The sequence below is a fragment of the Trichechus manatus genome, unplaced genomic scaffold (genome assembly GCF_000243295.1).
Source record: "Trichechus manatus latirostris isolate Lorelei unplaced genomic scaffold, TriManLat1.0 scaffold00053, whole genome shotgun sequence".
Classification (NCBI taxonomy): Eukaryota; Metazoa; Chordata; class Mammalia; order Sirenia; family Trichechidae; genus Trichechus; species Trichechus manatus.
In genome coordinates this window covers 5027712-5051668 of record NW_004443989.1, presented here as the reverse complement: position 1 = coordinate 5051668, position 23957 = coordinate 5027712, and the positions used below count along the sequence as shown (strand labels likewise).

The following is a 23957-nucleotide window of genomic DNA, read 5'->3' as shown; positions in this document are numbered from 1 at the left end:
CACAGAATCCACACATGTACATGTTAAAGGCTCTGATAAGTCCTGCAGTTAAGAAACCAGTGTAACCATTTAGCCCACTTATCCTCAGACTTCTTTGATCCCCCTCCCCAGTTTTTTTTTTTTTTTTAAATTTTTGGGAGAAAACCCCAGTAAATTCCATGGAAGATACTTTGGGGGAAAAGTGTGGTGTCCATAAACAGGGGGACTCCAGCCACTCCTCCGGGATGGTAGGCCAGGCCCTGGCTTGGATAGTGGCTCCACATGAAGCCAGTCAGTGGCTGGATCAGGGCAGAGAGGCTCAAAGCAACAGCTCAGACTCAGCACCTTTTTCTCCTATACTTTCTCAGAGCTCTGTATCTGTGCGGGTGTGGGTGTGCACGTGGTGTGTGTGTGTGTGCGTGTGTGCGTGTGTGTGCGCACACACGTGTGTGCGCGCGCGTGCGCGTAAGCGAGTTTGGGAGGAATTCCACATCCACCCCAGCCCCTGCTGTAATTGCAGAGAGAGAGAGAGAGAGAGAAACAAAGGCCTTTGTCTTCCATTCTCCTCCCCATCCTCAGAAGAGAGCTGAGAGGCGCCTGATCTCCTTCGGGAGTGAAGGACGGTTTTCTGCAGGAGCCGCTGACTCAGACACTCAGCTGATCACAATCCCACCCAGGTAAACAGAACACAAGGATAGGTGGGCTTCGATGTTCTCTTCAGAGTTGGAGGAACAGCAGTGTTAACCTATCTACTTCAAAGAAATAAGAAATCAAGGGAGGAAAGACTATTCAATAAATACAGCAAAAATTTAAAAGACAACTGTGGCTTCACTGGGGGCAGTGGTGGTTCAGTGCTAGAACTCTCGCCTTCCATGCAAGACATCTGGGTTCAATTCCTGGCCAATGCACTTCACGTGCACTGGTCTGTCAGTGGAGGCATGCATGATGCTATGATGCTGAACAGGTCTCAGCAGGGCTTCCAGACTAAGATGGATTAGGAAGAAAGACCTGGCGATCTACTTCTGAAAAACAGTCCATTAAAGCTCTATGGATCACAACAGTCTGATTCGCAAGTGATCACGGGGATGGCACAGGACCAGGCAGTGTTTCGTTTCATTGTACAAGGGGTTGCCATGAGTTGGGGCCAACTCCATGACAGCTAACAACAACAACATGGCTTCATTTACGAGTGAGAAAGTAGGAGGGAAGAGAGAAAGGGAGAGTGAGGAGGGAAAGGAAAGAAAAAGTAGAGAAAATAAAAGAAGCAAACAGGTGAGAGAGTGAAAGGAAGGGGAACAAGGAAAGGCTCAGCTAGGGCAGCAGGGGTGGCAGGGGGTGGGCCTGTGACATTGGGTGCTGCAGCCCAAAGGCGCCTCCTTTCCTAACGTGCAGCTCCCCTGGGCATCACGGACGTTACTGCCCTTGGAAATTTCTCTTCTGCCAGCTGGCTCTCCACTCTGGGAAGCAGCTGGTACCACTTTGATTTTCCAGCTTCAAAGTCTGTTTCTGAAATAAAGGTGCTCTTTTCCTGGGGAATTCTGTGTCTTTACACACAGCAAGGGGTATCTAAGAAAATGCAAAATCGTCACTGGCCCCTGACGTTTCTGCTTTTTCCCATCGCCTTAAGATTTTGGAGCCAGGGTTTAGAATCACAGTGTTTTAGAGGAACATCCTTCTAGAACTAGGTTTTTCAGTGTGTACTGAAGACACCACATCAGAACCACTTGGGAAGCTTGTTCAAAATGCAGATTCCTAGATCCACCAAGACCCACTGAATTGGAATCTCTAAGAGAATTGGCTTTTGGAACAAATCCCTTGGGTAGTTACATTTGATAACCACTGCTCTAGAATGTCTGGATCTTGGAGTCTGAAAAACTGGGCTCCAGGTCATGGAGACCTGTGATAGTTGGACACACGGTGGGGCCTCGGTGTCTGTCTGCTCCCAAATTCCTTTTCCACCCTCACCCACCCTCCTACACAATACTGGCTTCTCCAGGCCCAGGTCAAGTTTCACAGTCCACGTAGCCAAGTCCAACGAGTTCAGCAGCATCTCCTCCAGGAAGTCTCCCTGGATGGCTCCACCCAGAATACCTGGCTGTCCCCTCTGTCCACCCTCATCCTCCCCGCTCTGTGTGGTGTAAAGGTGTCTGGGTCTGTTCCCACCTGGGGGTGACATCATCATACATCCCCAAATGCACGTACATGGAGAGGTGGGCCCTGAGCTCCCCAAGGACAAAGCCAGGGGCTGGTCATCTTTGCAGCTCTGGCCTGGTCCAGTGCAGATACCAGAGAACTGGCTACCAGCACAGGTCTGGAGGCAGACTTCCTAGTTCGTAAAATGGGGATAAATAGAACTTACCTCCTGGGGTTTTTGTAAGGATTAGATGAGAAAAGCTATGTGCATGGCACACGGTAAACACTTAATAAGTGATACTTGCTGTTGCTGCTATTGTTACACTGTTGTTCTTGGTTGCTGTCGAATAGCTTTTCAACTCATAGCAAACCCAGAGTGGAACTGCCTGATAGCGTTTTCTAGGCTGTAATCTTTATGGGAGCAGATTGCCAAGTCTTTTTCCTGTGGAGTGGCTGGTGGGTTTGAACCACCAACCTTGTGGTTAGCAGCCGAGCGCTTAACCGTTGTGCCACCAGGGCTCCTTAATGGGATGGAAGGAGAAAGGTTCTGGGTTGACTTCCTAGACCTCTCTAAGTCCTCACTTATTCACACCAGCTCTGGGGTGGAAGCTGGCCCTTGCCCTGGGAGCCCAGCTTTTTGGAGGAACAGAGAGCCCCCTTGGGGAGGGCTTTGGCCTCCATGCCCAGGAAGTAAAAACCAAGCCTGGTCCCAGGAACAGATTACCCTCTCTGCCCACTGACCCACAGACCTGCGGAACTAGGGAGGTTCAAAGTCTGTCATGAAGCTGGTTGGGAGCCCCGGGCCAGGCCACCCCGGAGTCAAGGTCTCGGATCAGTGGAGAGACTGCCAGCCAGTGGAAAACCAATTCTGGTCAGCCGAGTTTACAGGAACTCGGTGACGTCATGGGCAGGCCCAGACACTCAGGGCACGTCTCTGTTTATGCATGAGACCGGGAGTCTCTGCAAACAGTTCTGAGTACCAGTTGGTGACAAGGGCCTCCTGGCCCCGAACAGAGCCACAGAGAGGCTGTGCCTGTGCCCGGCAGCATGCCTGTGCTGGGAGGAGAAAGGCTCACCTCTTGCCGTGGGTCTTCCGCGAACCTCTGGATCACGTACTTCAGTTCCCTGAAAGACACAAGGCAGGAGCGGGATCACCCCAGGGTCCTGGCTGGGGTGGGAAGGGTGGGGAGAAGGGGGCAGCCCAGAGAAGGACCAGGGCAGGGGAGCAGGCGGTGCTGACAGGCCAGGGCACATCAGGCTGTCCCAGGAAATGCCTGGAGGGGCTTGGACTCGTGTAGCGGGCTCCCAGGATGCATGTGGACAGAGGAGGAACTGGACAGGGCTGGCCACTGAGGGTTGACCCCAGGACATAGGATGTGTGTGCCAAAAGAAGGTAATGCGGGCATCGCCCAAACACTCACTGGGTGAACTTCTCGTGTGCGAGAGCTCTGTAACCAAAACAAAGGGAGACTGTAGTTAGCAGGGCCTCTCCAAACAACGCCATGTTCCAGAGATTTTTCTCTGGGGACGTTTAGTCTTTACGTTTGATTCCAAGGATGAGGAAGGAGCGAGAATGAAATTCCGACATTTTATCCCTACTCGAAACTGGAAAACAAAGACCCCTTTGAGGAGGTGCTGGGTCATAGTAACAGGCTTAAGACGCCCCCAGCCACTGCCAGGGCACACAACTGTAAACAGGTGTACACAGTTGTACAGGAGCAGCACTAACCCGGGGTGTGTGGGCTGCATGCGGGCACCAGGGACCCAGGGGTGTGAATTAATTGTTCCACAACTAAGATGTAGCCCTGATAATCACCGGGCACATAAGGAGGCCCCCAGGGACCGCTCCTCCACAAGAATTGCATCATGGGCCGCTCTCCAGCGCCCCCAACCTGCGGGACAGCACTGCGGCCAATGACGCCATTGCTCCTTGGAGACGGCAGTGGTCTCAGGAGTTGAATTTCTCTGGTCTTGGGTCCCGGGGGCCCCTGAGACCAGCAGGCCAGCAAATGGGGCAATTACTGAGTGTAATGTCCCCCTCTGAGAGCCACATTTCACAAACATGGGCTTGTTAATAGACTCCTAAGAGAGCCCATGTGGCCTCTGGAGGCCTGGCTTCTCTATTTATCAAAACAGAGCCTAGAGGCACATTTGGGCCTGGTTACTTAGAGAAAGTCTGCTTCTGGCGTTATCTGCCAGACAGTGTCCCCCTGCCTTCCTGTGACAGATTCAGTACCAGGGTAAGGCTGGCAAGAGGATGGTGGGGGCCACTTCTGGCCACATTCATGGTGGCACATAGCTCATATACACATGGGCACAATCAGAGCACTTGCAGCACATCACATGTGGACACAGTGCAGAGCCACACACATCACCTCCTGGTTTTCTCCATCGCCCTCTGCGAGGGGAAAGGTGGGCACCACCATTTCCATTTGACTCCTCATAAAGGCTGCTAACTGGACTATGCGCAAGGCACTGTGGGAGGGGTATGCATGTGTCCTTATCTTACTGAATCCCACCATGTCCCCACTTTGCAGGGGCAATGTGCCCCCCAGGGCCCCAAGTGGAGGACGTGGCCGAGGGAGTCAGGACCCTGGGCTCCACCTCTGGCTTTCACCTGGTCCCTCCACCATGACCTGATGAGTCCCGTGAAAGGACTGGTTCCCCCACCAAGGCCTAAGTGGGTGATGGAGGTGTTTCTTGCAGGCTGGAAGAGTTCCAGAAACACGCATGGACTTACTCTTTGGGGAATGGAATGGGTTGAAGCAAGCTGGCCAGAGACGGTCTCCAGTCGTCGTAGTCCGACCTGCATCGAGAGAGGGGAGGTTAGGCTTGGCGTGGACAAGGAGGGGTTCACAATGTACCGTCACAAATGACAAGCAGCTGGGCGATGGTCTGGCAGAAAGGTCCGCGTCTTTGGTCACGTTGCCCTGACTGTGCTGCACATGCTTCTGTTCCCGGGATCCAGAGAGGGTGGCACCTGGTGTTCCCAGTGTGGCCGTGGGATGCCACAGAGACACCCTGTCCAGAGATTTCCTGCGGTAACAGGGTTCCATACCGTCTTGCCCCTGACTGAGCATCATGGTATCATCTTTCAACCCTCCTCTGAACTACCAGGGGGTTAGGTCAGGACTGCAAGGCCACGCTCACCTTTGACTGACCAGAATGGAGTGGAATATTACACTCGGAGTCATAAAATTAGGGGCTGATAAGGTCCCAGGGGTGCAAACGGTTTGCGCTTGCCTGGTAACTGAAAGGTTGGCAGTTCAATCCCACCCAGTAACACCGCGGAAGACACAGGCCTGGCGATCTGCTTCCCTGAAGATTACAACCTAGAAAACCCTATGGAGCAGTTGTACTCTAATACATGGGGACTCCTAAGTCACAAAGACAACAACAAAAAAGTCAGGGACTATTTATTTGGAATTCAGGTCAACCCTCCTGATTTATTGGATACTTCTTGCTTCCAGACAACAGCTTCTTTTTACATTTGACGCTAATAACAATAACAGCAAAAATAATGATGTGAATAATAATTTAAAAAAATCAGTAGCAGCTACGGTTTTGTCAGCCCTTTCTACATTATGCGTTATGCTGAGGGCTTCACACACCTCACCTCATTTATTCTTCATAACCAGGAAGTAAACATGATTAGCTTCACTGAAGAGATGGGGAAACAAGTTTGGGGAGGTTTGGCTAACAAGGGGTCACATCTGGGCTGGTCACATCCAGACCTTCACTCTCCCCTGCCCTGGCAGACTGCAGCTGAGTCAGGAAGGGGACAAAGCTCAGTTAGAATAATAGCACCCACAGTGACAGCGGGGCCAGGCCAGGCCCTGTGCCCTGAGCTGGTCTATCTTTAACTCCTTGTCACCCTTCAACAAGGTAGCATTTCTCTTGTGTCACAGGGACTGGAAGCCCGCAGATGTAAGTTCTTCACCTAGAGTCACCCACACAGCAGGAAGAGACATTTCAGGTTCTGCTGCACCATGCAGTGTGCTCTGCCAGGGTTCAACCAGGTGGAGGGGTGTCATGCCTGTCCAGCCCTGGGAGACGACTGCCCAGTAACAAAAGCAACATTAACACTATTTTCAGTGACAGTTACCACTCCACGAGTACCACTCTGTAGATCAGATGCAGTGCCCACTCATGGAATCTTCACAGCGACCCTACCTGAGTCCGTTTTCCAGACAAAGGTGGCTCTGTAACCTGTCAAGTGTGACCACAGAGCCATACTCTCCCCCCAGCCCTGGATGCTGCACCCTACGAGATAGGAGTTACAGGAATCCACATTTTACAGGCGGGCAAACTGAGGCTCAGAGATGTACTTCAATTTGCCACAAGTCTCCAACTGGGAAAGTCAAGATTTGATGTCAGATGCTTCCAAGGCCATGATATGTGCTCTCTCCATCGAACTCCGGAGACTTCCCTGAGCAAACTGCACACCTATATGCTACATTTATAACAAATCCCGCTGACCTGGATCCCTCAATCTCTCTGGCTTTGGGGACTCTGCGGAAAAGCAAACCCAGAGGCAGTCCATTCTCACAAGTTCAGAAACTCACTGGCCACCGTCAGCCAAGCTGAGCACCTCCAAGGTCCCAGACCCTAATCCTCACACATGAAGTAAGGGGTGGCCATGGCAGTCCCTGTCCAGGCTGTAGAACAGCCCCTGCTGCCCTCGTACCCAGCCCTGGCAGGGGCGGGGGTCCTGCATCTTACCTCTGGACTCTGGTGTTGGACGCAGGCCTGGTGGATGGTTAGCACTCGGGAAAGGACTGCTGAACTGTAGACCCAGTACCCCCAGGGACTCAGCCACGAGGGCCTCCACCAAAGCCGGGGACAGGAGCCACGAGGGGATCTGAATCCTCCATCCACTGGCCTGAGTTGGATTGGGGGGTGCTGCAGTTGGAACCCCCCGATACCCGGCACTGCCCAAGAGAGGCCTGCGGGTACTCAGACCAGCCTGGGCAGAGACGGGCCTGTACCAGGCCTGATTCTGGGACTCACGACCTCTGACCCCTCTGTGTTTAGAGGTCAGTGTCTCTCAACCTTTTTTCATCACCATGCCCACAGGAGCCTCACAGACATTTGAGACCGGACAGAAGTGACCGGAGCCAGAGGACCTGGATGAAGAACAGAGAAGGCTGAGTAGGGGGCAGTCCATCTCTGTCCCATTCCCCACCTGCCACTCAAATAACACTGCTTCCAATGTCCCTTTCCATCTCTTGGCCAGGCTATCTCAGCTATTCCTGAGACAGTTCCCTAAACCCTAAAACATCCCCCCGCTTCCCTGCTTAAAGCTCCTGATGTTTCTTCTCGGTGCTGGGGCATTTGGGGTGGGCCATTCTTCTCCGGCGCAGGACTCTCCGGAGCAATACGGGATGTTTCTGATCCTGGCTCCTGCCCTCTATATTCCAATAATGCCTCCCAGGCATTAGGACAACCCCAAATCCATCTACGGGTCCCTCGGTGGCACAAATGGTCAAGTGCTTGAGTACTAGTCGAAAGGTTTGCAGTTCAAACATGCAGAGGAGCCTCAGAAGACAGGCCTGGTTATCTGTTTCTGAAAGACCACAGCCTTGAAAACCCTATGGAGCAACTGTACTCTGCACATATGGGGTTGCCATGAATTGGAATTGACTCGATGGCCACTAACAACAACAAATCCATCTGCACTTTTCCTAAAGACCCCTAGGTGTGGTGCTTCCTGCAGCTAGGCTCTAGCCCATCAAGGCCTCTCTTGACAAGCAGCCAGATGTGGGCTGATGAGAATAGCAGAATGCACCCTACCCCATGGCAGCGGCTCTCTTCCTCTGCTGTTGTTAACTCAATGACACATCTCAGTTAACATCTTAAAAGAGAGGAAAAAAACCAGTTGCTTTCGAGTCGATGCTGACTCCTGGCCACCTCATGTGTGCAGAGTAGGACTGCTTAATAGGGTATTCAAGGCTGTGACCTTTCAGAAGCAGATCACCAGGCCTGTCTTCCGAGGTGCCTCTGGGTGGGTTTGAACTGTCAGCCTTTTGGCTGGTAGTCAGGCGCTCAACTGCGCCACCTGAGGTCTCAAAATAGAGGCAACGTGGTCGTAATTATAAACCGCTTAACTCCCCTAGGCACTCTAAGGCCCCAAAGCAGCTATGCTGTCTCTACTGTCCTGCTGAGAGCTGCAGCCCAGAGAGGACAAGTAGCTTGCCAGGTCACAGCTAAGAGGCAGCACCACTGGGACTTGAACCCAGGACTGTCTGACTGCAAATCTGTGCTTTTACCCACGTCTCACACTTTGGGGCCTTCAGACTGCTAGGGTTGTTTGGATCCAACATGTTGGAGGCCCTCTAATGAGCCAGTGATGCCAGCAGCCAGCAGGGTTACAGAAGGAAAATAGTTATTAGGGAGGCAACGATGGCCCAAATGGTGGCCTGAGCGCCCTCAAGGTACAAGAGGCTTCCGGAAGCATAAACCCTGCTTTGTGGAGACCTCTGGATGGGGTGTGAGCTACTGCTCAGAGCAAGGAAACTGCCAACCACCTTGCCTCCCCCGGCTCATCAGGAGCTCCTCCTGGGCTCCCGCCATGAGCCAGCCTGATGATGCCCCAGACCCTGGTCCCCGATCCCCACTCATGCGAAGCCGCAGCTGCCCATGCCCTGGCAGCTGGGCCATGTGGGTAGGCAGGAGGTCTGGAAGCAAACCAAGAAGAACAGAGTCCTCATTCATGAATGTGTTTATGAAGGAGGAAAAAAAAAGTGTGTCACCTGCATGATGAAACTCAAACCGTTAGTGCTTAATGAGAAATATGAGTCAGGACCCAAGACAGCAGAAGGTCTGGGAGTTCACAGAGTTTCCAGAAAGCAGTGGAACCAGGGTGCGAGGGGGAGAACATGAGCGATGCTAGTATGGTGGTCCCTGCTTTGACCTGAGCCAGGAGCCCCCTGTGAGGACCTCGGGGCCATGGCTGACCTGCCCCTGGGGGGTTGGGTGACCACCACTGCTGGCAGCAAGGAATCCAGAAGGCTACGCATTCTCGCAGATGGAGTCTGGAATTTCCTTCGCTGCTGTCCCTCTGCTACTGGAACCTGGGACCGCCCTCTCCTCTCTGGGGAGGTGAAGGCCTCGAGTGCCAGCTGGCAGAGGAAGGTGCAGGTGCTGCCTCCCAGTTCTCCTTCCAGCCACTAGAAGCCACTGTGTGACCGAGTGTGTGCGTGAGCGTGCATACGTGTGTGTGCACGTTCACCTTCACAGACACTGTGAGGTCTTGCTCAGAGAACAAGGGCATCCCTAGGTTCCTCTCAACCTGTTTCTCCAGCTCACAGGCACCCACCAGCCATGAGTCACTAGGGCAGCAGTGTGATCATGGATGAGGTGAACAAACACCATGGAGCTGCATGACAACAACACAGGGAACTCTGTGAAGCCCCCACCAGTGATGAGCAGCCAGGGGCCAGGTCTGCAAGCAGCCGCCCCCCAAATCGAGGGCCTCTGGTGTCCTGACTCTATGTGGGCATCATGCGCTAGGTTGGTGTGAGGATGCCATCATACCCTCAATCCCTTTGAAAAGCCTGGGACCACCACTGACTGCATCTGAACACTCAAACGTCTGGATTCAGGGCCTCCCGAGAGTGGACGCAGCTCTAATCTGAAGGAAAAGGTTTGTGGGAGTGAGACGGGCACCTGCCGAGGTTCTTCAGGCCCAGACCAGCCCATGGAGCTGCAGAAAGCTCAGCACAGCTAAAGGGAACGGCTGGGGGTGCCCTCAAACTGAGGCCTCACGCGCAAGCGCATGGGACTTTTAGATGGATCTGAGGAGGTAGAGGGGTGCATGGTGGAGCTGGAAAGGCTCTTGGGGGTCCTTGAGGATGAAGGACACCCCCCATTCTAGAATCACATACTTGGGGCCCAAAGAGGGGCAGAGATGGCCCAATCCACCCAGTTCAGAATCGGCACCTCCCACAACAGACCCTGGTCTCATCTAGAGCTTCCCCACCAGCCAGGCCTGCGCTGAGCCCAATCCCACACTTCACTCTCTCTCCGCACTCCACCCTCTCCAGCACAGAGCTCGCCCAGGACAAGGTAGAAGGGTTGCAATAATCTGGGAAATTCCAGAAGGGCCATTCTCCAAACAGATACTTCTCTTCCCAGAAGATCCCTCCCTCCACACACAGATATGCACAACACGATGCACACACACAAGCTCACAGACAATGGACACAAACATGCACAGCCACACAGATACACAACTTCCATACACACCCACATACTAGACCTGCCATCCAAGCACACAGGTGCAGCCATGTGACCACACATAGACACACACACAAAACACAATCTCACACACCACGTGCAGACAAGCATGCATGGATCACATAACAAACACAACCTGGCTCACAAGCATACTTGCATATACACATAAAAACATACACTCTACCTCCTGTGCACACTCATACCCACCAAGTGTGCACCCAAACACACACACACACTCAAAACGAACATACAGGCACCATAGACATCTACTCAACCATCCACATACAAGCCCACTTCCAACTACTATGCATAGACAGACAGAGACACACTTGTGCTGTCATCCCCACACCCACAGCCACTTATATACAGACACTGACACCCACAAACTCAGAATGAGCTCACATACCTACACAACGTGCAGATATCTGACACTCATGGACACACGTGGCACCCATGGGCTCTTGTGCATCATGGCAGATGTGTGCAGACACACACAACTCACGCACACGTGTTTGTACAGTACCACATACATGTGCACAGACATCAAGCATAAATGTACACACACAGCCACAGATGCTCATGCATACAGCATGTTCGTAGCTATACACACACCCAGAGCCACGTACGCACACGCCCCAAACAGGTGCCTTCATGTACTCGTACACCAACTTGTGCTCACACGCACACAACCCAACCCAAGTGTGCACCCATGCGCCCCACCACACTCACCCTTGCGTACCTCCAACCAGCCAAGCACCCAGCTGCAAAGCCCCCACACCCTGCTGGTGGTGCCTGGCCTGGGGACACTCACAGCAGCTTGAGGATCTCCACGTAGCAGCCAAGCGTACGGTCGGCCTGGGGGCCCAGCTCGATGCTCATGGTGCTGCAGGCGGGGCTGACCATGAGGCAGTCGATGAGGTTGGGCTCGCTGTCGTTACCCGTGCTGGCCGTCAGTGCCGGCGTGGCAGTGCTTGTACGCTCCACCTCCACGTGGATTTCGCTGGAGGCCACGACCACCGACTTGAGGCGTGCCTCGGACAGCGTGGCTTCTTGAGACACCAGGTCCGGGCTGGGGTGCAGAAGGCGCAGGGGTAAGGTGGGCTTCCGGTCACATGGCTGCTGGCAGCCATTCCGGATCTCCTTCAGGCTGGGGGAGTTGTCTCGGCTGGGGGGAGAGGCCGGAGAGGGCACATGAGTTAGGCACCCACACACCCGCCCGTGGCCATCGTGAAAGTCCTAAAAGCTGTGAGGCACGAGCTGATGAGCACTTACGGTGCGCTTGGCACCCTGCTAACTGCCTCCCAGAATCCCCACGACAACCGTACGCAGCAGCACCAGTACTATCCCCGTCGGACAAATGAGGAAACTAAGACTCAGCGCAGGTGAGTGGTTTGCTCATAGTCTTGGGATAAAAAGAGGTGTAGACAGCATTCAAACCCAGGCTGTCTGGCCCTAAAGCCCATGCTGTAGTCCAGCACATAGTAAGTGCTCGGTAAATATGTGTTGACTGAATGAGCTAACATTAGTCTTCTGCTACACCGAGGAGGCCCTTGGCATTCACCTCCACTGAGAAGCCTTCCTGGGCCACCTTCCTGACACACCTATGAGACCTACTATGTGACTTCCCTTCTAGCTGCTTCCTGTAGTCTAGCTGTTACCCCCAAGCCTGATGCTGCAGTTTCCTCCAGGGCAAGGCCCCGGCCCCAGCTCTATGCCCCCTTCTGTATGCCTGCTAGGTGAGAAAGCCCAGGATTCCCCCTGCCTGGAAAGCCACTTCCATGGGTCCCCAAAGCCCACCATTTCAGTCTGGGCCCTTAGTCTGCAGGTCCCTCCTATCCTCAGACCCTGGGCATCCCCATCTCTCTTTGCTCACCCCTCCAGTCTACTGACTGCCTTGTGCAGGGTGTTAATAGGTGTTAACTGAGAAAAGGGCTCTGTGGCATAATTAATGTCAAATCTGTTTGGGAATTGCTGGGCTACGTACAATTAAATTAGGTCTCTCTCTGGCAGAACGTGTCAGAGCCTTGGGCCTGGCGCCTCCTCTTATGGAGTACTTTCACATGTGACCCACCACCGAGGAGCACACCATAACCAACAGTTATATACCAGCATGGGGTCAGGTGTTGGTGCCTCTGGGCTGCAGCTATTACAAGCTCTTCCGGCTCTCTCTGGAAGGGACCAGTTACCGCCAAGTGTTACAAGCGCAGAAACCACGCTCCTAAGTAGAGGGGCTGGGACTTGAAACCAGGTCTCTATGACCACAAAGCCCAGGTTCCTCATCACACTGGCTTTTCAGAGCCTCTGAGATCCTGTTCAGGCCCCCTGCCCCATGAAGTCTTCCCTGATTTCTTCTAACTGCTGCCCTCTCCTTCCTGCCCTGAGCTCCTAAGCCAGGGCTTTCCATCTCTGGCCTGACACTTGTCTCCCCTGGGGCACTTCTAAGCATCCCAAAGCCCAGAACAATTCAATCAGGGATGTCAGCGAATGTTACCGTTGCCCCAGTGGGCGCCAAGGCTGAGATTCGCTGCTGTAGAGACGCAGAGCACAAGGGCCTGATCGAAAGCAGCTGCTCTCCCTTCCCTCCCTGAGTGTGGCCCACGTGTGCCCCGCACGTCCCATGCCCAAGGACTGGGTCGCATGCTGGCATTCTGCACAGTAGCTCCAAGGACGCTGCAGGCAACAGCACTCAATGCAGAGAGAGCCTGGATTCATCTAGCACATTCGATGGCCAGGCCGGGTGTCTAATAAACACACTTTAAACTCTGTTTGCGGGGTGGGGGGCATTGGCTGAAGTCTGAGAAGTCTATGGTTGATGGAGAATTGTGGGTGGTCTGTGGGGGAGGGGTGGCCTAAGTATTTCCAAAGGTTCAGATCTGATTTGCTACTGAAATGCTCAGCACTCCATTCCCTTTGTTTGCCTTTGCTGGGTTTCAGGAGTGGATTTTCAAGGCTGTTTGGCTCAGATGGGTGATTTTCCAGAAAGCCACGCTAACCTGGGTCAAGCTATCTGTTCTTTTGTACGTGAGTACATACTGTACCCTCGAGAGCGCTGAAGACGGCCCCCACAGGGCATCACAGGGCTTTATCATGGAGGGACTGACCAGCGGCGCCGGATAGACCTGAGCCCGTGAAACTGCCTGGCAGCACTGCGGCCCTGGGGGCTACTTCCTGGAGGCGCTCAACACATCAGCGGGAACCCAGAGAATGTGGGTGTTAATGTGGGCTCTGAGCCGGAAGCCCACCGGTCCGCCCTTCCCCCTCCCTCCTCTATCCTGGGACCTCTTGAAACAGCCACCAGACTCGTCCTCCCTCTCTAGTACATCCTCCAAAGCCAAAGGGGACTCTGGGAATCTAAAATCTCATGATGTCCCTCCTGTACTTAAAACCTATCTGCAACTCTTCAGCAGCCTTAGAATAAAAACTCTAAGCTTTAAACAAAGAAGTCCCTGGGCGCTACAAATGGTTTACACACTAGGCTGCTAACCAAACGGTTGGAGGTTCGAGTTCACCCAAAGGCACCTGGAAAATCAGGCACTGGAAACCCTATGGAGCATAGCTCTACTGTGACATACAGGCAGTGGACGGCAACTGGTTTACCGCCCTGCTACGCAGACTGGCCTTTGTATCTGCAGCACTGGCATTACCAGGAGCTTGTGGGAAAAGCAGAGCCCCAGGCCCCACCCAGACCTGAATCTGAACCTGCCTTTTAGCATGACCTCAGGTGAGCCTCTGGTCTGAGAAGCTCAGCTCTGCCAGCCTCTCTCTGGGCCTGGACCTATCTCCCCTCCATCTTCGTCTGTCTCTTCTCTTCCCTCTCCGCCCCAGCCACACTCAAGTCCCTTCAGTTCTTCCCCTGCAGCGGCCCTCAACCTTTACTGTGTCGTGGAATCACTGCAGAGTCTGTTAAGAATGCACATTCCTGGGGCCCCACCTGGAAATGCTGTGTCCAGGAACTTGCATTTTAAAGAAATAGCCCGGATGGCTCTGAAGCAGGTGTTCAAGAGCCATAGACAGAACGATATTGTGACCAGTTGACAAGGCCGCCTCAATTGCCTGGCCTTTGCAGGTGCTGTTTTCTCAGCCTAGATCACCCCCTTCCTGCCTCCTGCCTCCTGCCTTGCTAACGGCTGGGGGTTCTCCCTTTCTGGAGGAGCATTCCCACACTGCCCCCTAGAGCAGGGGTTCTCAGCTCTGGCCGCACATTAGACTCGCCTGGGGAGATTTCAAAAAATACTGATGCCAGGGCCCCAGTCCATCCCAAGTAAGTTAGAACTGCCGTGGGCGGGGCCAGGGCATCCTTACTGTTTTCTCTTTTAATTGAAACATGACCAGCAGTATGCTGGTAAATGTCTAACAACCAACTGTCCAGAAAAAAGATGCCCTGATTTGCAGTATGTGCTGATTTCCATGGTATAAAATATCCCACCATGACCGATGACATCACTAGCAGTGGAGTTGGGAGAGATGCCACAATCGGCTCTTGTGAGCCAATGTGAGCCGCTTCAGCCACCCCTGCTATCGCTCACATACAGTACAGAGCAAAAATCTTAGGTGCAGAGCTCGATGACTTTTCATACAAACCCCTGTGTAGTAACCACCCATCAGGGTTTCTCAGTCTCGGCACTACTGACATGTGGGCCAGATAATTCTTTGCGGTGGGTGTTGCCCTGTGCATTGTAGAATGTTCAGCAGCATCCCTGGCCTCGACCCACTAGATGCCAGCAGCACGCCCTCACTAAATTGTGGCAATCAAAAATGTCTTTAGATATTGCCAGATGGTCCCCGGGGAACAAAATCACCGCAGTTGAGAACCACTGTCCTAGATCAAGACGTGATACATTTCCAAGAACCCAAAAGATTCCATGAACCTCATGCCTTCCCCCAACTACCCCCTCCTCCACCCAAGCGGCAGCCACTACGCTGGCCTCTCTCATCACAGATTAGTCTTGCCTGTTCTTGAACTTCATGTAAATAGAGCCACACAGGATGTATCTTTTGGATCTGGCTTCTTTTGCTCAACATTATTATGTTTGTGAGATTTATTCATAGTTTATGCATAGCACTAGTTCAATCATTCTCACTACTGTATAGTATTCCTTGGTGTGAACAGGTCACAGTTTCTTTATCCATTCTACTTCTATTGGGCATTTAAGTTGAGGAAGGGTTTAGTTTTTGGTTATCACAAACAAGGCTGCTATAAACATTTCTGTCCATGTCTTTTGGTGAATATACCAAAATATATGTCGCCGTGGAATTGCTGAGGCCTAGGGCATATATGTAAGGAGCCCCGATGGCACAATGGTTAAGCACTCGGCTGCTCACCAAAAGGTCGGCAGTTCAAACCCATCAGCAGCTCTGCAGGAGAAATGACCTGGCGATTTGCTCCCATAAAGATTACAGCCCAGGACACCTATGGGGCAGTTCTATTCTGTCATATAGGGTCATTATGAGTCAAAATTCACTCTACAACACACAACAACAGCAGGGCATATGTATGTTGAGCTCTGCATTCTTATTTTCTAAAACCATCCCAAACCAAAAAAAATCAAACCTGTTGCCAATTTCAACTCACAGCGACCCATGTGTTAGAGCAGAACTGCTCCATAGGGTTTTCTTGGCTGTAATCTCAATGGAAGCAGATTGCCAGGCCTTTCTTCCTCAGCACTTCTGGGTGGGTTTGAATCACCAACTTTTAGGTTAGTAGTTGAGTGCAAACCATTTGTACCACCCAGGGACCTTAATGCAGCCAGAGTGAGACTCATCGCCCCAACTATGATGACTACGCCTCTGGCTCATCCTGTCACAGCCCTGGTCACATGGCATTGTAATAACAGCTTCCTTAGCTGTCCCCTCTCTGCCACAGCACAAGCCCTGTGAGCGTCAGGGCTGACCCAGTTGGTTCACTTTTGTACCCTCAGTGCCTGGCCCATAATAAACCCTTGATAAATGAGTGCTGACCGCAGAAAAGAAGGAACCAGGGCTAACTGCTGCTGTCCTGCTCTCCTATCTGCGTGCACTTCCTCATTCTGGTTCTTTCCCACCTCTGACCTTCTCTCGGTGGTAGAACTCCCTGGACAGGGCCTGGGGTGGGGACTGGGAGAGAGATCTCCAGTCTCCTTGGCCTGCTTCCTACCCTGAGTAGGGGAAGCCCTGCTGCAGGGCGGCCTACGGGCCCTTGGAGACACTGACGGGAACCTTGCGAGGTGCCGTTTCCCGCTCCTGCCCCATCTCTGCCCCAGTCTCAGCTCAGGTGTCCACAGGCCCAGGGAGGCTGAGATGAGTCAGAGGCTTCAGGGGGAAGAGAAGCCAGGGAAGAAGAAGGCAGCCTCTGGTGCTCTGCCCACAGCCAGGAGCCGCAGGGGTGGCCTGCCTTTGAAATAGGTGTGGAGCCAGAGCACGCGTGGCTATGGGTAGTGACCATCAGAGTGCCTTGGACAGTTGTACAGGTCATGCACTGCCCGACTCTAGTGGTGCTGGGCACACTAAGGTCCCTTAGAGCCGTGCAGTGGACCACTTGCACAATGGTACAGGCATACACAGTCATCCCTGAACACCAGATCCCCTCCATGACCCTGGAGGTCACTGCAGAGTTACACAAAGCTAACAGCACCTCACATCCCTCTGTACCCCAGGAGCGGCCCTCAACCAGCGACGGGCAGGAGTTGGTAGTTAACGGCCCCAGGGTCATCACCCTCTGATTCCTGTCCCACACAGGGAGTACGCACCTGCCACCTGCAGTGGGCACTGGCTTACTAACACACTTTGCTGGCTGTCCTCCCTCCTGCCTCCGTCCCATGCATCCCGCAATCACCTCTCTAATAAGCTCCTGCAACCAAATCTTGGTCTCAGGGTTTGCTTTCGGGGGATCCACTGCCTGGCTCCATTTGATGGTTTTTACACAGCATTTCTCACTGTCTGAGACAATCCTGCATATGTGCTTGAATGTTATCTCCCTCTGGTGAAGTATAAGTTCCATGAGGGCAGGGGATTTGTGGTCTGTTTACTCCCCAGCATCTGAAACAGTGCCTGGCACACAGCAGGTACTCAATACATACACGCAAACCATGGGCAACACTCCATGTTTTCAAAGACAATATGAAAGGGGAGTATACATTATCATCACCCTTTGTGCCCAACACACACACAGCACACATTCACACGCTCACATCTGCACAGGCATGTGCACACGTTCAGCCACACTGACACACACTGACACACACTCAACCACATGCATGCTCAGCTCAGACCCGAGAGCTGAGGTGTCCCTGTGTGGGGTCCCTCTGGCTGCAGCGACTGACCTGTTGATGAACTCTTCATAGCAGGAGTAGATGGCAGCCAGGCACACGGCCACCAGGTTGGGCAGGACCCGGGGGTGGGGGCAGTGCCCCGTGGGGCCGTGCATGCTGGAAAAGAGCAGAGGGGAGGGTGAAAAGGCTGCAGGGGCCCAGTCAGCAGCCAAGCTGCTCTGTCCTGCCAGCATGGCTCAGGCAGCTCCAGGCCTCTGCCGTGGGGCTGGCTACACCTGGACATGGGTCCTGGCTCTGCATGTGCAGGCAGCAGGAGCAAAGCCCCAAACCTTGGACTCAACCCAGGTGCCTGGCTCAAACCCAGCCAGTGGCCTTGGCAAGGTACTTAACCTCTCCATCCTCAGTTTCCTTAGCTATAGAACGGGGATAGTAACAGCCCCCTCCTCCACGAGTACAATGAGGATCAAATTTCCTCATTTATGGTAGAGCTTAGCATATGCTGACCCTAAGTCCTGGGACATTCTAGCTGATCCCTGGTATTTCTGGAATAATTATTCATAACACCCCCTTTTTCTCTCAAAACTGTCCCAGTTTGGAAGAAAAATTATGGTCACCCTAGCTTAGCACAGGGTCCAGGAGATTATTATTTATCATGCCTCAGTTTTCTCGTCTATAAACTGGGGCTAACACCCCTGCCGCCAGGGCTGTTTAAGGGAGTGGGGTCATGTTTGTAACATTCCTAGAATATAGTCCTTGTGACCACTGTCACTTAGAGAAGCTTTACCTGAAAAGACATTTCACGCCATACTGGTGGTTCAGGGAGACCTGGAAGCCACTAGGGCCCCCAGCAGAAGGTCACACTGTTTGGGACTGGGAAGTGCTCTGTGAGTTCAAGGTGGACGTATTTAGGAAACAGATAGCTTTGGAACTGGTGTAAGCAGGTTAGTTTGATGTTCTTTATTTAAAAACAGGTGCACTAATAGTAATGACAGCACGGTTTGTAGCATTTTACACGTATTTGGGTGTGGAATCTCACATTGATGATGATTCTTAATTTACAGATGAGGAAACTGAGGCAAAGGGAATATTAAAAATAAATGCAAAAGCAAAAATAAAAACAAAAACTCACCAGAAGAACAAAAAATATTGGGCTCCCTTTTGGCTAAGTTTGGGGAGGGGGCTGTTCAAGTCACTGATGGTGAGTCCTGGGACCACGAGAGGGAATTTCTTCCTAAATACCCTGCACCCACAGCCCAAGGGCAGAGGGACCTGGGGAAATAGGAATATTATTTAGGACTGCAATCGTTCTTGAGTTCCTACTAAGCACCGTGCATGGTGCTGAGGGCTTCCTCATCTACCATATTCCATTTAATTGCCTCCCGTGGACAGCTGAAGAAACTGAGGATCAGAGAGGGACAGTGACTGGTTCAATGCCACACAGCAAGCAAGTGGTCCCAAACTGCAGGTGTTTGAGGGGGATCCAGTGCAGACCCCTGGAGAGGAGATGCCTGAGCCTTTGACCAATGTCAGTGGCCCCTCCCCAGGCATCACATGGCAGTGGCTCTGAGGCACAAGGGAAAGCTGCTTGTAGGCCAGGGGTGGGCACGGGGGGCAGGGGGGCGGGGAGCAGGGGAGCCCACCTCTGAATGAACTTCTTCACCACTTCCATCCCCGCATTGAGCTCATTCAAGGCAAGGATGTACTCCTGAGTAAACAGCCTCAGTCGTGGGCACTTCCCAAAGTCCTGCAGAGAGAGGACATGAGTTGGGTGAACACTACAGAGGAGGCCCAGGAGCACCACGTGTGGTGGCCAAGAGACTGCAAGTGGGGTAGGGCCCCACTCTGCCCGAGCCACTGGTGTGGAACGCAGCGTGGAGGCACCAACCATCTCCTCTTTCTAGAAAGCACACGATTTTTCACTTCAAAATACTGGCCCCGTCACACCCCTGCTTAAAGCCTGTAATGGCTACCCATGGAAATCTGGAAAGTTCCTGGCACAGGAGGTGTTTTCTGGCACGTTATAGCTGAGCCAATGGCAGGGCTCCTACTCAACTCTTTTGGGAGGGCAGTGTTCAGTGAGCTGCACAGACACGCTCAGAAACAGTCATGTACTTTGGGGAAGCTGGAAACCTTTTTCTGCATCCAGCTGAGAGTTTCAGGCACAGCAGCTTTGTTTACAAGACTGTTAGACCCACTCTGTGTTTTGGACATTAAGGCAGGAGTGAGGAGTCATAGCATGGTCTTGACCCAGATCTCCAGAAAAATGACAGGGCTGACCAGCAAGACAACTGAGGGACACTTGGTGGTCTCCAAACTCACCCTTCTGTTCCCCAGACCACGTCCCCCCCCAACCATGGAACCTATTTTTTAAAAAAACAACCCGAGTCAGGACTCCAATTTGTAAAGTAAAAATAATAGTGGAGACCTTCCTTACAGACAGGGCTTTGAACCGGTTCGAACCGGTTCAGTCATGGCCAAGGAAGCAAAACTGGAACAGGCTCGAAGTTTTACAATTTGGATGAACTACAATGATAACTAGAACAAGAAAAATTATGGGTGAAAGCCCTGGAATAGGAGACTTGGAAGAGACATAGTGAGCCCTATCAGGAGCCTGATGCAGGAGACTGGATTATTACCAGGACTGTGGAGAGTGACACACATTTAAAGCAGGCATGGTTGGTTGCCATCTTTAAGCAGGGCACTGCTGTTTCCAACTCTGCTCAAAATCCACAGGCAAGAGATTTGGTCGCTATGCAATGTGTATGCTGTCCTTGTTTTCTAAGAGGGAGATTAGGTTTCTACCAGGGCTTCAACCCATAATTTTTCCCATTCTGGTTATCATTCTGGTTCACCCAAATTATAAAAATTCTGGTCTGTTTCAGTTTCACTTCCTCAGTCATGAATGAACTGGGAAGAACCTGTTTGAAGCCCTGCTTATGGATCTAAAACTGATCCCACTGGGCCTAGTGAAAGCTCAGAGCAGAATGTGTTCCTACCACGCCCTCTGGCCAGCTCACTGGGGCAATTTTCCAGAGCTGCCTAGTGCTTCTTCACCTGGAGTCAATGGGCAATGGGGTCAGGGGGGCTTGTTTGCTTACATCCTGCCTAGGTTATTCCTTTACAGAGAGCACAGTGGAACCCGTGGAGAAAGATGAGAGGGATCTAAGTCTCACACGCACACACACGCATGCTCACATACACACACAGTACTAGGCTAGAAAATAAGAGAAGTCTGAGAGGTCGCCTTATTGCAGCTCTGAAATTACTGAGGAGGAAGCTAAGAATCCACTCATCCCTGGAAACAGTGACAGGAAAGATGTGTGGCCCTGGGCTGCCACACCCTCTCTGGGCCTCATTTTCCCTGCTGTGAAATGAGGGTTGGAAGAGCAGATCTCTAAGGACCTCTTCCACCTCCAGAGTTTCATGATACCATGAAAAGTGCTCCAACTGAGCCTTGCTATAGGCAAATGCTGTTATCTTTGCTATTCACTTTCTAGGATGTTGTGTAGTTAGGTGCTATAGAGTTGGTTCCAACTCACAGCAACCCTGTGTACAACAGAATGAAACACTGCCTGGTCCGGCACCATCCTCACAATCTTTGCTATGCTTGAGTCCATCGTTGCAGCTACTGCACCAGTCTACCTTGTTGAGGGTCTTTCTCTCTTTTGGTGACCCTCTACTTTACCAAGCATGATGTCCTTCTCCAGAGACTGGTCCCTCCTGATAACACGTCCAAAGTATATGAGACAAAGTCTCGCTATCCGCATTTCTAAGGAGCATTCTGGCTGTACTTGTTCCAAGACAGATTTGTTTGTTCTTCTGCAGTTCATGGTATAGTCAATATTCTTCGCCAACACCATAAGTCAAAGGCATGAATTCTTTTTCAGTCTTCTTTATTCATTGTCCAGCTTTTGCATGAATATGAGGTGACTGAAAATACCATGACTTGGGTCAGACACACCTTAGTCCTCAAGGTGACATCTTTGCTTTTTAACACTTTAAAGAAGTCTTTTGCAGCAGATTTGCCCAATGCAATATGTTTGATTTCTTGACCGCTGCTTCCATGGGCATTAATTGTGAATCCAAGTAAAATGAAATCCTGGACAACTTCAATATTTTCTCCATTTATCTGGGTGATCATGGTCATTTCCTTGGAAGAGGGCTAACATTAGGGCTGGGATGTTTTGCCTCCTTAGGAGGGTCAAATTATTCCCCTTGGAAAGTAAGAGGGCAGATCATCCAGTGGTCCACTAGGGCCTTGCCTCCTCTGCCACAACAAGAACACTTCAATGAGTGGCATGTAGACACAGGGGTACACGGTCATTCTTGGGGGTACAGTTCAGTGACTTGTTCGGACTGAATCTCCAAGGGCACACACTAAAGGATTGCTTCTATCTGTGTCTTTTATTTTGGTCCAGAGAGGAACACTCTTTGAGACTCTTAACCTCTCTAAACTTCAGTTTGCTCATCTGTGAAATGGGGCATATGATATGTTTGCAGGAAAATAGGAAAGCCTGAAATTCAAGATCACCATTGTATGGAGTGGATGACTGCTCCATTTCCCCAAGTTTCAAGTGTCTCCTTACTGAAGGGCTCCGTGTACGGGTGGTGAAGAGGCACAATTCCCACTATTCTGATAGGCAGATGGCTGGTGGCAGGCTAGGCACACTCACTAACCAGTGACTCAACTCCCCCACCCCCACCAGCTGGCAGCCCAGCTGATTCCTAAGCATGAGGAAGAAGTGTTCAGTGGGCAAACCCCAACAGTCTGCCCTGCCCACCGCCTGCACTGTTAGGATTACATGAGATCACGTCTCCCCGTGCCCGGCACAGGCTGTAATCACCACTGAACACATGTCTGCTCCTCGCTGGAGGAGCTAATCCTTCTAGGTCCTGTCTGCAGCTCTGTCCCAACGTAGCTCACAGCTTGTAATTAGCAGACACCAGGAGTAGGGTGGAATCAAGATGCTTTATAGCATCCACGGACTGACGCCCAGAACGCTTAGGGATGTGCTTTAAAAGTGAAGCATGTATTCATGCCTGAGGGTCCCTGGTCTCTGCCAGGCCATGCAGATACTATAAATTCTGGATTTGCCTTGTAGCTACTCTGATTTTTATCCAGAAAATTCTTACCCGGCCAGTACTCCTGGCCTATACAACTAATCAAATATAAGGGGGTTGTATAGTAAGCTGTGAGAGGCTGTCTGAAAATTGACTTTTTTCCCTTTGAAGTGAGATGCCCCAAAAGATCATTATTAAATAGTCTGACTACAATGGAATATGCAAAAATGTTTCTGGCCTGGCTAAATGGGCTTGGGGGTGTGGGTTCTGCAGTACCATGTTGTGATGGGGAAAAGGTCGTTCGCTGGAGAAACCCCAGAACCTTCGCTCTGGACTCTGAAAGAGTTTGGCCCCAGACTGACACCACACCCACAAGTGGTTTTAAAGTTCAAAAGCAGAGAGCTCTCTTCCCAGCTGACCAAAGCCAGAGAGGCCCTCTGAAACTATTAAGGCACGAATTAAGGCAGAAATCCTGCCTACTGGGGAGTTCCATTGTTAGTCCTGGGGAAGAAATTCATGGGGTGTCCCTTCTCTGTTTTCAGAAAATAAAATGAATTTATGTATCCCAAATCAAGGAGGATCTCAGAAGCAAGCAACAATTTAATTATGGTTTGTGATCATTTAGGGCAGAGAACAGTAAAAAGAGTTCATTATTGTGTCAACATGGTTCAGCTGGCTGCCTGTAATGTCACGTTGAGAAAGATTCTGGAGTCATCTCTGAGCTCTGCAGAAGGAGTGCTGAAATTGATTAATGATGTCTGTCATGAGTGTGGGAGTCCCTGAGTGGGAGCCCTGGAGCCTCAGGCCCACCTGCTCTGCCTCCCTGGTTGGAGGCTAGGGGTGGGTGCCGGGGAAACTCACCATGTTATGCTTGAGGATTCTCTGGACCACAGGGGTGAACACTTCGATGACCACCATGGACCGGGGCCGCTCTCTGCAGTGCTGGAGAAAGAGGAGGACATGGTTAGTGCAGGGCCTGGCAGGGCCTGGCCATGGCCGCTCAGGCTTGTAAACATCCTGACCACAGTCTGTGGGTTTAGGAGCAGCAACCCTGCAGTGGGCACCTGGGTCCCCTTGCTGCACACTGTTGCATTCCTTTTCCTAAGAGCAATGGACAGGGATGGGATTTTTTGCTTGCTTTTTGTTTTGATCTTAAACTTTGGGATTGCTTTCAATGGTCCACACAGGAGTTTGTGCTGACAGGATCCTTATTTAGCATAACAAGACTTTTGCAGAATTAAGACTCCCAGTCACGATCTGACAGAGGCATCTCTCTTGGAAAGCAGGTATGAAAATACC

General features: G+C 51.8%; 1 protein-coding gene across 2 annotated transcripts in view; it reads right to left on the bottom strand.

The window, feature by feature from the left end:
- The window catches only part of CMIP (c-Maf inducing protein), a 252705-nt gene that overhangs the window by 16734 nt on the left and 212014 nt on the right, over positions 1-23957 (bottom strand). For both annotated transcript variants that reach the window (XM_004377716.2, XM_023732534.1), the window contains 7 exons: positions 23520-23600; positions 19238-19341; positions 17649-17753; positions 11162-11515; positions 4853-4918; positions 3534-3560; positions 3189-3237 (listed from right to left, as the gene is read on the bottom strand). In XM_004377716.2, the coding sequence (XP_004377773.1) occupies positions 3189-3237; positions 3534-3560; positions 4853-4918; positions 11162-11515; positions 17649-17753; positions 19238-19341; positions 23520-23600 (786 nt within the window). The remainder of the gene's footprint in view (positions 1-3188; positions 3238-3533; positions 3561-4852; positions 4919-11161; positions 11516-17648; positions 17754-19237; positions 19342-23519; positions 23601-23957) is intronic.